Here is a 12,961-nt window from a genome sequence, read left to right as displayed (position 1 = left end):
ATGAGTATCTCATGCTATTACCCAACTTTGGTATCAGACTTTAAAGGAAAAAACTCTTTTTCCCCTTCACTCTTTCTCGGATGGCACTGGTCCGACTTGAAACGAACTCAAAACACTGTCATAACTAGGCCTTGAAACGGTCTCTAAGGGAAACTCGTAATCGGGAATCAGGAACTTCTTCCTCAAATCCTCCCATTCGCCGCTGCTAAGCGCCTTAAACCCACCCTTTAGCTTCGCTAATTCGGTATAGTCAGGTTCAAATTTCGGGGGTTGGTAGAACTTTGACGGTAATTCTGGTGGTATTTCCTCACTGTGATCACCTGGCTTGAAATTAGAGTCGACAACAGGCGGCTCAAAATCTATACTTAAAGGGGGCACAACATCAGTTTCAGTCGAATTGGTGTCTTTGGGGGGCAAAACCCCAACTTCGGACGGTTCTTCACTCGTCAGTTCGACACTTTTGGGGTAGACTGGGGTCGTGGCCTTGAATTTTGACTCGAAATTGACCGTACTAACGACTAAATTTTCGTTTGGTTTCGTGTCGTTAAGTTGGTAGGGTAGAGGTGGCAGAAGTCCCAAATTTGGGGCTTCCGTCACGTCCACACTTAGGGGAAACACCGGAGTCGTAGCCTTGAACCTCGACTCGAAATTAACCGAGCTTTCGGTACTCCCCGAAGGGGGCACTAGTTCCAAATCGGGGGCTTCGGTCACCTCCACACTTTGGGGGAACACAGGAGTCGTGGCTTTATAATTAGACTGGTAGTTCACCCTGACTGTGGTGGGTTTCCCCTTTTTGGCCGGTTTTGGTTTAGTTGTGGTCACTTGTTTGTTATATTCCGTTGACCAGTGGCTGGGTAGAGAATAGGCGGGTTCGTCTGTGGTACTGGTGGTACTGTTTTTGGGGTCTGATTCGGCGCCGACTAGATTCAGATTGGTGCCAAGCTGCGCCCTTCCGGTGCGGTAGATAATGTCGTATTCGGACTGACTGGGGTGCGAGAGGAGGTCAGGCCTGGGGGTCCTGTGGTAAGGATTGGCTTCGTTGTCGTCAACGAAGGGCATTTCCTTGTGCCCGATGCGCAAATTGGCCGTGTAATCATCCACAGATTTGCTACAGTTGACCATGTACCAGTGGTCGCAAATCAACATTCTCTGTTGGAAGAGAGTTGCATTGGGACAAGTGTAGCTGAACTGGCGGCCTAAACCGTCACACATGTGGTAGACTTGGCAGCCGCTTTCCACGTCGGCGTAGTACCCCGTGGTGCGGCCCTCGCAGGAAAAGCCAGTCTTAGGAACCTGGGCAAAATATTATTACGAATTAGTTTTCCCAAACATTTTTATTTTATTTATTTATCTTTCAACAAACAACAGGTGACATTTTGGTCTTTATCTCAAGGTTTCAAATTAATACATATCCAAATTTTCAAATGGGAGGTAATCATAAAGACGAATGGACCATATTTATTATTGTAATGATGAAATATGTTGGGTATATTTCATTTTAATAAAATAGGAGTCCTTTCCATTGCTAGTTCACCACACAGGCGAATATCATGATTCGGTAAAGGCAAGGGGTTATTTTGGCGTCTTTTGAGCTCTACTATCGCTCCTTAAAATACAAGCACAACTATATTGAATTTTTAAATGGTATTTGGGCATTTGAAACAGCAAGCTTTGATCTCTTATTTTTTGTGGACTTAATATTTTCACAAATAATGTAACAAAAAAACGATTGTTTTAAATTCTCAGCAAGCGTAGATATATTTCTGTTAGGTTGGCCTCAGGTCCTGTCAGGTACTATCTTTATGACGTTGTCTTGTCAAAAATTCGCTGTGTTGTCAGTTCTACTGCTTATTAATTTAAAATGTCGAAAATAATTTTTGTTGGTAAAAAAGTGTGTGTCAAAAGATGCTTTGAAGGATGCAAGAAAGACAGACCCGACTTTTTTAACTAATGATAATGAGTAGAATAACAATAAAACCGTATTCAATTATTTATTTAAAAAACGAAGTAAACTGACAACAGTTGGTTGTCATCAATTATAACCCAAAATAAATTTCTTATGACAACTCACAGTACTGCCAAATAAAATGTCAGATTTTCATAGATAGTGCGAATTTAAAAAAATCGTGAACGGTCGTGTATAAGTAATATATTTTGACATTTAAAACAGCTAGTGTTAGTGATGGTAAGCATAAAAAAATAATAATCTGCCTACATATCTAGTATTTAAGAATAAAAAACTTGAAGGAACATATTTTTTAATAAATACTTTTGCAAAGGCAATAACCAGGAGAACAAAATTTCTATAGGTACTTATTTTACACGATGTGAATACAAATGCACTGAAAAGTTAATAAATTAGTAGATGGCAAAAGAATAACTTTGTCATTTATAGAGAGCGTTTAAACTTTATTTAGGTATACAAAAAAGGTTGTACAAAAACCGAAATTAGGTATTAAAGTCTGGTAATTAATTCCTACTACAGAAAGTAGTTTTGTGAGGGAATCTTCGATACAATTGAGTTTTTGCTGAAAAACTTGCGAAATGTTTGAGTTAAAACACGAACTAATTGCGAGAATCAATCCTTATCAAAAACTAATCGTCCACAATTTATCCACGATTTTTGAACTTAAGTGTAATAGAAAACTTGAAATTTTCTTAGAAAACGGCGAAATTCCAGATGATTTGGCCGACATTTACAAATAATCAAACAGCAGTTTTTTGCTTAGTTTTAATCGCCTTATGATTGGTCCGTTCTACAGTTGGGAGTGCAATCCCCTCCCCGATATCCAATGACAAACGCTTCAGCCGTCTTGCAATTTTTTGTGCACCTGATAAACAAGTAGGAGGTGATTTTTATATTTCTATTGGCCAATTACTCATTCCTGGGACAAATGAGATCAGGTCTAAGGGTCGGTCTTTCTCACAGAACGAAATTTCGCCCTAGATGCGAATAAAATGGTCGATTCTGCTTAGTTTAGAAATAATTTGTATTTGTTTTGACACAAACACACTTTTTTAATTTATTACACAAAAACTAAGAATCACGCAACTTATTAAAATATACACTGTCGGTTTGGAAAACTTAATAATTACAATTATATTAAATAAAAAAATTAATTTTTAAATTCAAAATTAACAATTGGCGAACAAAAAAATACCTTCTGCCTGTTACATAACGAATATAAATTATAATTAAAACCAAAAGACAATTAGAAATTTTCACTGCCAAATATGTAATATCTCGCGATCGATGATTTTGGAAATAATTTATGCAAGAAAAATTGCCAAATTTATTGCAACAGTATTTTCACCGGAATTTTTAGATTCTCGTATAAACCGTAATTTACCTATTAGGTATACTTTTTATTTATTTTTATTTAGGGGCATACGTAGGTAGGACTTTAATAATTATACAATTTTGCTTCCACTAGCTAGAAATTCAAAAACTTTTGGGGAGTTTGCTACGTAATTAGTTGTTCTTGACCTCCGTGTGATGGTCTTTCTTTCGGATAAAGAACATCAGAAGCTTATCTGCCTTTCTATCTCCTATAGGTCAGTCCGTAAGAATGTGTAGGTCTGGTATTTACATAACCGAATTGTGCAATTGTTATATTTATTGATTGGGATCTTCGCACTTGAGCGGCTTTTAAATTGTACAAAACAATTGTTTAAGCAACATGCACAACTAGGCGTTTCCTCAATTTTGGCGCAAATCTGGAGGTTACACCACCCACGAGTGTTGACCACACTTGTGCGAAATGAAAATTTTTATAACTTATTCGTGGCTGTTTTTAATTAGATTTCGGCTCGATAAACACTTTCGTTTTTGTGAAAAATGTGTACCAATTGTGTCAAAAGCGTGACCGGTAATTAACAGTCGCCAAAATTGCGGAAATGCCACAATCGTGCTTATTCATACAATTATTATCTCATCACAATTGTGAGAAGTTTAGTTGCATCTTCGACACGGTTTTTTCTAACGTGTTACATCAGCAAGGTCGTTTTATAAGCCACATAATGGTAACGAAAATGGTAACAAAAGAGTTTCACGATGAGGTCAGCTGCAGCCTTCGCCAATTGGCTTATTTGGAAAATTGATGACTGGGCTCCTGGTGATTCCCCGAAATAAACGATCACAGGTTGTGTAATTGCTCAAAATAAAATGCCCCAAACAATGCATAATTGCTGCTTTGACTGGAACTTCTGCAAAAATCAAAGTAACGTAACAACCAATCACTTTCTCTCGTGAGGCTGTTTTGGACATGATGTGGGTGATGGTGATTCGGCTTCGAGGCGCCAAAAGTGGAAATGTGGACACTTTATAACATAATTAAGGTGTTTTAACACGTTTCAGTGAATTAAAAAACACACTATAAATATTTTGAGCTAAGGAGTATTTTTTACAAAATGCGTTGTAATTATTTTTGTTTAAGTTGTTTGTTCAGTAATTATGTATAAATATTGAAAAATGACACTCATTTATTAAAAAGACTCCGCCTATAAAAACTATATTTGGAATTTAAAAATATGATGACGGATGAAACCTTGATAATTAAAATATGCAGATTGAAATAAATAGCGATCCCTCCAGTAGTCGCCATAAACTGTATGCACATAACAAGCGCCTTTTCTCGAAAAATACATATTTATTAAAACCAGTTGGGTCAAATGTCACCAAGCCTTTTGAATTTAAATTGTTCTTATTTTAAATGTTACTGGCGATTTTTTAACTAGATGGCCATTCATCCATGCAGACGACGTTCGTGTACTTTGTTACTCATCCACGTCCCAATGCCATCCATTATTTCCATTATTTATTAAAACCAAATATTTACGTAAATCTGAGTGTTGGTCGAGTGACCGAAGCTGTACCTTTGTAGGTGCATTAACTGTAAAAATCTCTTCACCGCAGCAAATTGAGCAATCGGGTCCATTTCTCACAGGAATTATTTTGTAATTACAATTTGTATGAATTTTAATTGATGTATAAAATGACGAGTATGACATATACTGTAATCACCTGTACCAACATCACATGTTAATTAAGCTAAAAACTCTTCACATAATTACCGGTTGTCGCTTAAATGCCAGTTTCGGCATGAAATATGAATAGTGAAGGCGAATTTTTGTCAATCTGTAACGACGCGTTGGAATGACTTGCGTAAATTTTGAATGGATTTCGATAATTAACCCGTGAGTTAAATGAATGGAATCAGAAAAGTAAATAAATTAGCGGTAAATTATTTTTTAAGTCTGAATCACGACTTGCTGGAACTGCCAGTCATTAGATAAAACCGCGAAAATGGCAGAAAATTCAGTGTGACAGAAAATTACACACTAATGTAAAGACAAAATCACTACCAGGTCAGTAGAAAGTAGAAAAGAAATTATTTTTTCTAGTCAAACGGGCAAATATTTTGCAGATTTTTGGAAATAACTTAATTTTTAATTAAAAAGTATTTTTTTCCTTAACAACCATATTAATTATTGCTAAAAATCTTAATTAAATATGTTTTTTATAACTCAATTATTTTTTTGACATCTGATTTGGTTGTTATTTTATTTACGTTTTGCTTTTTTATTTTTATCAAATTTTGATTTGAAGTCTGTAATAAATTGTAATAAACTTTGTTAACACATATTCTCTGCTTTTCAAACACATTTTTAACAATTTTTCACCTTATTAGAGGAAAATTTCCTAAAATAAATGAGTTTAAGGCACAAAATAAAGTAATTTTCAAAGGCTTTAATTTTGCGAAAACATGAATTTGTCGCTCAAAAAACGGGCTAAGCAGGCCAATTGAATTTAATTTTTATAATAAAACATTTTTATAATAAAAAAGACAAAATAATGCCATTAGCTAATAATTAATAATTAGAATAGTTAGTAATTAAAATAATTATTAATTAAAAAAAAACTCGAAAAAAACGCAAAAGTAACAACATTTTCAATTTTCGGTGGTAACTATTTGAGTAAATTTGAGAAAAGTACGTCCATAATTTAAAATAATCTTAACTTTATTTGAAAAAATCAAACTAAAATATTTTTCAGTTTTTTACAAAGAATTGATTTCTCACTCGAATTTTCATTATAAAACGAACTATATTAAATCTAGCGAAGTAACAACGTCATTTTCGACTTTGATTAAAAATATTTCGTTGTTTAAAAAAAATCTCAATTAAAAAAATCGCAAAATAACTGCCATTTTACTCAAAATAACGTAAATTTAATTTCATTTAGTCACTTTTTAGACGGAATTTTGCAAATTTCACACTTTATCCTTTACAAACGAAATAAATCTAACGAAAAAAGCCAAAATTATTCAACTTTTAAAGTCCTTCAATAGTTGGAAGACGTACTAAATCGTTTGAAAAATTAACGCAAAAATAACGAAAAACTTATACTTTCATAGATACTTTCTCGATCTATTGAAAGAAAATTAAGCAAGAAAAGTGAATATTTGGCTTAAAAATGTGCCTAAGCATTTGAAAAATGCAAAAAATAATGATTTTAAACTAATTATGCGGAGTTTCTTCGCCTTTTTTTTGAGAAATTGTTCAAAAAATATTAGTTTTCGACCTCAATTAGAAATTTGTCATTTCACATAATAAATGAATTTTAATTCGGTTATTTTTCGAACGTATGAAACTAGACCGAAATTCTTGGGCAAATTTTGCAAAAAATTTTTCATTACAAAACGAATAACTATAATAAATCTAGCGAAACGTATTTTTTTAACAAAAGTTTAAATACAATAACACACTCCTTCCTCAATTTGTTAAATAACGTTAGGTTTGTTTTATAATTACAATTACAACAATAAATGCCAGTTCTAGTGTTTAATGTGGGAAAATGTTCTTAAAAAATTGCTTCATGTTCGTGTTACGTTTATCTGGCCAATGCCTGATTTAAATTTATGTCTGATGATTTTCATAGCAGTTAGGAAATGTTAATAACACAATTTTTGCATTAAAATCGTGTCAAAACAACTCTGGTATTTGATGCAGTTTTGGCATAATGTAGAAAAAAATCGTTTGCCCACTTAGCTAGAGGCAAAAGCTATTAATTGCAGAGGTAAATGTTTTAATACCGTGTTGCCCTTAGCCTACAACTGCATCAATAAATCATTGACGAGTGTTTTTTTTAATAAAAAAAACTAAATACCTGGTTGTTGGGCGCCGCGACGGCGGCCAGAACGACTCCAAATCCTAAAAGCCGCCACATTTCAGGTACCGTTCTTCACACTTCACGATACAACCCGTCCCACTACAAATCTACAACTCGGCGAAGACGAGCCGTGCTCGAGAGTAAGAGAGGTCACCAGGTCACAAGGCTGGAGCAAGAGAAGGGAGCACAAAACGCACCTAGACGTAACCCAAATGGGACCAGATTGTCGCTTCGAAGATGTGCAAGTCCATAAAAATCATCGCCAATCTGTCCCCCAACACCTTTCGAAATTCTTATCGAAAATAATGGTAATTTCGCAAAGTGCATTAGGCGACACATTGTATTTGCAAACTTATGCAAGTTGTGACATCATTTTCTGGTAGCTTTGTCAATAGTGTGTTGGAGGCAGAGCGGCATTCCTTTTCACACCTCCGGCCGGGAAATTTTTTTAGAGAAAAAACAGCCACGTTCGCGCTAACACCCTAAATCGCTCAAGTTATGTAACAGTTAAATTCATACAAAGAACAAATTAGGAGCTAGATTACGTGACTAGACACTTTGCAACAACAGATCGACCGTTTCTTATGCAAAGACGGGAGCAGAGGTCAGGCTTCCCAAAATTCGGGTCCAAAAGGTCACAATGCAATTCACTTTCCAGTTTCGAAAACACAAAACGCCAATTACTGGTAGCAACACTAATTAATTTCTTTGGAAGATTGATTTTTCGCATTGTGTAAGGCGGGCTTGAAAGAGAAAACAGTTTCCTGTTTCGAACGGATCTTCAATCTTCCTCAAAATAGCTGTTTGAATGTAAATGTGGTATTTAAGATTTTGACAAGCGTTACATAACGACGTGATGGTTCGCTAATTAATTCTTTTCACTGCCTCCAATCGCTGATCTTTTAAGATAATCGAACATTTATTTATTTATTATTATTATTATTATTATTTCATATTTTTCTTCTTCTTCTTCTTCTTCTTCTTCTTCTTCTTCTTCTTCTTCTTATTATTATTATTATTATTATTATTATTATTATTATTATTATTATTATTATTTGTTTTACTTTTATTTATTTTATTCTTGACAGTTTTTAGGAAATAATGTTTCTGCATCAAAAAAATCAAAAATTTTTTTCTTTTTTTTGTCAGTTTTTGTGGTTCTTCGGCTCGCTTTATTTTGGTAGTAAATTAAAAAAACATGTTTAAAAGCTTTTAAAAAGTAAGGTAACTCCTTTTTCGACCGAATTTTGTCATTTTTCGGTCTATTTTTGACGACATTTTGCCCAAAAACAACCAACTTGGAGTGAAAGTAACCTCAATTTTATTTTATTTTTGTGACTTTGAGGCCGGTTTTGTCAAAACGTCACCAATTTAGGCTCGTTTTGTGGATTTTAGACGTAAAATAAATGAGTACCTGATTAAAAAATGCACGGTAGGCGTGTTTTTTTATAGACGCGTCATTTTTATTTTGGGTGACTGTACTCTACGTCAACAGGGACGTCTAGGTTTTTTTAAACTGATTCTAATGCAGAATTTTCTGCTGATTTCGAATCCCAAGTTCGATTTTTTTTTTGGAATTGCCTTCGTTATGAAAAAGACGTTCTTGTAAAATTTTTGAAAAACTCAAAATTGGCCAAATTTTGGTTTTACGTAGTCATATCTTCCTTCTGGATAAAGAAATTTCTTTTTTTGCAAAATAAATGAGTACCTCATTAAAAAATGCACGGTAGGCGTGTTTTTTTATGGACGCGTCATTTTCATTTTGGGTGACTGTACTCTACGTCAACAGGGACGTCTGGGTTTTTTAAAACTGATTCTTATGCAGAATTTTCTGCTGATTTCGAATCCCAAGTTCGATTTTTTTTTTTGGAATTGCCTTCGTTATGAAAAGGACGTTTTTGTAAAATTTTTGAAAAACTCAAAATTGGCCAAATTTTGGTTTTACGTAGTCATATCTTCCTTTTGGATAAAGAAACTTTTTTTGCAAAAGATTCCTCAATGAATGTAGTTTATTATCATAGTCCAGTACCACAAGTTCGTTTTAAAAGTTTTACGAGTTAACGATTGACAATTTCAAGTTAAAACAAAAGCCAATTTCATTCAGTATTTCATTTTCTCTTTAACACTCATTATTGAAGGGAAATAATGTTCAAAAGAAGCCCAATTTTTTTTCAGTTTTCAGGATTTTTTTCTAAATTAAATAAAGTACTGAAAATAATTTTCAACAACGGCTGTAAAATAACGAGGAAAATGGCTGAAAGTGTATTCCCCCCCTTAAGATTTTGACAATCTCGTTACATAACGACGTGATAGTTCACTTAATTAATTCTTTTCTCTGCGTCTAATGGCTGATCTTTTAAGATAATCGAACTTAAAATACCCATTTTAAAGATCTGTTGTAACCTTTTTCTCGGCAACCTTCTACTTTATGCCTTCAGAGACATTTCGCAACACTTTAATTCAGGTAGTCGGCGGAAACGTGGAAACATCAAAATTGTAATTAAAATGTAATAAAACGAAAAATAAAATTGTTAGCATCAAGGCCGTGAAGCTGGCAAATGCGTAATACACACTTATTCATTCATTTTTATTTAAAATAGGAAGTATTTAGCGTCCGTTGTTAATAATTAGTAAAATGAATCACTGAATTTATTCCTCATTAGGCAATCAACTTTTGACAACTCTTATTAATAGACGTACAGGTAAGCAGTTGTAACTTCAAGTGTTGATTTTATTCGAGCGAACAATCGTGCAAGCATGTAATTTCAGCCGCCGTCGAATTACCTTAATTAGGTAGGTTTTCCTGACATGTTCAAACATGGTAATTGGCGAGAAAAAGCATTAACAATGCTTATTTGTGGAAACAATTAATTTTGCTAAATCCTGGTCGAGCTCCGGTTACTCTAAATTACACAAATCCTCCCAGCAACATTCATATGCGCACAAAAATATTTTCTGTGTCACGACAATTACACAATTTGTCTTAACATAAGAATAAATTATAATAAAACAATAGATGTGCAAATGTTGTCAATTTTTCATTATTCTCTCGCTATGGGCGAAAATTACGTCAAACATTTGGGCAAGAAAGAGTACCAGAGTTCAAGAGCATGGACAAAATTTTATTGTAATGCTCTCGCCTTGAAACGTTGGTACGACTGTGGAACAGAATGATATAAAGTCGCCAAAAATATAGAAAACGGCCTTGTCCTTTGAATCAAAATTACGTAAATCATCTACTTTTAGTCGAAACTGTTTGGTGTTAACATTTGCAAACTGCTTTGTTTCTATTACTATAATTTGGCTCTAATGAGGCGAAATAATAATAATAATCAAGTTGAAATAGCGAAACTTTATCAATTTGTGTGGGATTTGCCAGAACTGTGAATTTTTTCGCGCCGTTCTCGTGCTAGGAAAGTCTTCGGAATAATTATCTTAACATTTTGTGACGTCCCGGCCTTCAGAAGGTAATCGACAACTAATAAAGAATTAAATTGCAACGTAGACAAGAGGCTGATTTAGCTTTTATTAAACGATTGTTGTGATCTGAGCCAGAAAATGTCAGTAACTTTGCTCAAAGAATGGTTAATAACCTTCAAGCGAAAGAATTTGAAACTGATTCTCCTCAATCACGCTTTAATCAGTTACATAATTGCACTAATTAAGTAATCTCACACTGATTAAAGCTATAGAAATGTGCTGGAAGTATTAAGTATCAATATGAAAGGTCAGCTCGGCTCGATTTTTCCAAATTAGGTTTGTGGAGGCAGTTTGCAAGTAATAACGCCTTTTACAATATTGACTCGCTCTAAGAAACAATTAAAAGAGTCTTCGCCATTGCGAAATGTGCAAAGATTCGTGTCAAGTAACCCATCCCATTTTGGGGAAAAATGCAGCTTGATAAACAAATCGCTCGTCAAGGCCAAAATCTGTTCCATACATTCACTCTTTAATAAAATATGGAAATGTGTGTGTGTACGAAAAAATGGCGAAATGCTGTGTAGGTTAATCGATTAATAGATCGTGAACCAGAATCGGGCGAGATGAGAGAGGAATTGTTCTTTATTGAATTACAGCCTTGACATTTTTTTCCAAGTTGAACAAGATTCTTCGATGGAAATGTGCCATCTTTTGTGGTAAAAAATCGCAGCGTGGCGTGAGAACCGGCGAAAATTAAATTTGAAGTAAACAGATTGAACTGATGGTCGCTGAGGTTTATTTTTCATAAATTAAAAATAACAAAGAATAAAATAGGATTTTTTAGGCAAAACCTTAATAAAGTGAAAAAAAATTGTTTTAAAATTGTTAATGTAAATACAAGTTTTTGTGCATATCTGTTAATAAAATTAATAAATAAATTATTATTACTTAATAAAATACATATTGTAGGAAGATTATCGAAAAGTAATACAAAAAACTTGCATTTTATGTTTTATACTTTTTTAATTCTTAATTTTTAATATATTTTTGGATACTGTTTTTTATAGCATATATTACTCTTTTATCATTCTAGTAAGTACAAAAAATTAAAATAACAATGCAAAAATATTTCGTAAAAAAAGAAAATAAAGTAAAAAAAGGTAAAAAAATATTGATAATTACACATTAAAGACTTCACCTTTTTGTTTTTGTCGATTTTTTTTGCTTATTTTGAAAAATTACAATTCGAAAAATATGAATTTAATGCGATACTTTGTATTTCCCAAAATGTAGAAAATATAGGATGTTTAATTTTAAAAAATATATAAATTTGCATCGTAATATTTTTTTGGTATTTTTTATGTACAAAATTATTGAAATATTTTAACATAGGTACGGACAGTAAACGTTTCATTCACTAGCTTCTTCATTAAACTAAAAATTTTTGGAAGCCCCCCTTCCCCTGAAATTAATTTCTGGATCCGTCCCTGGCCGCCTACTCGCAAAAAATGTGTGATTTCTAAATAAAAATTAATAATAATAATAATAATAATAATAATAATAATAATAATAATAATAATAATAATAATAATAATAATAATAATAATAATAATAATAATAATAATAATAATAATAATAATAATAATAATAATAATAATAATAATAATAATAATAATAATAATAATAATAATAATAATAATAATAATAATAATAATAATAATAATAATAATAATAATAATAATAATAATAATAATAATAATAATAATAATAATAATAATAATAATAATAATAATAATAATAATAATAATAATAATAATAATAATAATAATAATAATAATAATAATAATAATAATAATAATAATAATAATAATAATAATAATAATAATAATAATAATAATAATAATAAATAATAATAATAATAATAATAATAAAAATATAGGGTCTTTCTTTCGTAAGTATAACCACGTTTTCTATTCGAAAACTGCTGTAAAGGTCTTCTATCTGAAAAATTATCAAAATAAAACAATTATAAAAAAGACGAATTGCTAACTAGAAACTCGACAGTAAATATTTTGGCGTTCTAGTTGAAATGATTAGGGATTTCTCATTTTTCCTCCTTAGACTTGAAACACATTTTTCCAAAAACGTAACTTTTCCGTACTTTTAGCTTAATAATGCTTATATCTAACAATACAGGGTGATTCAAAAATCTCGGATCATCTCATAAGTAGTGATATAAGAAACTGACAAAAAATTATTTGAGCCTTTTTTTACGTGAATCAATCTATATTTTTTCGTAATAATTAAATTAAAAACTAATAAGAAACGATAAATTAATTGATTATAAAAGGACTTACTGTCCTTTTATTT

General features: G+C 32.2%; 1 protein-coding gene across 1 annotated transcript; it reads right to left on the bottom strand.

Moving 5' to 3' along the window:
• Nucleotides 1-66: 66 nt before the first annotated feature.
• js (jiangshi) lies at nt 67-7,228 on the bottom strand. Its single transcript, NM_001168433.1, has 2 exons — nt 7,169-7,228; nt 67-1,293 (listed from the first exon to the last, which is right to left on the bottom strand). The coding sequence occupies exons 1-2, from the start codon at nt 7,226-7,228 to the stop codon at nt 67-69; spliced, it is 1,287 nt and encodes a 428-aa protein (NP_001161905.1).
• Nucleotides 7,229-12,961: the final 5,733 nt, after the last annotated feature.

This window comes from Tribolium castaneum, chromosome 4, assembly GCF_031307605.1.
Source record: "Tribolium castaneum strain GA2 chromosome 4, icTriCast1.1, whole genome shotgun sequence".
Taxonomy (NCBI): domain Eukaryota; kingdom Metazoa; phylum Arthropoda; class Insecta; order Coleoptera; family Tenebrionidae; genus Tribolium; species Tribolium castaneum.
Note: the sequence above shows the minus strand (reverse complement) of the source record. Positions and strands in the feature narration are given on the sequence as shown.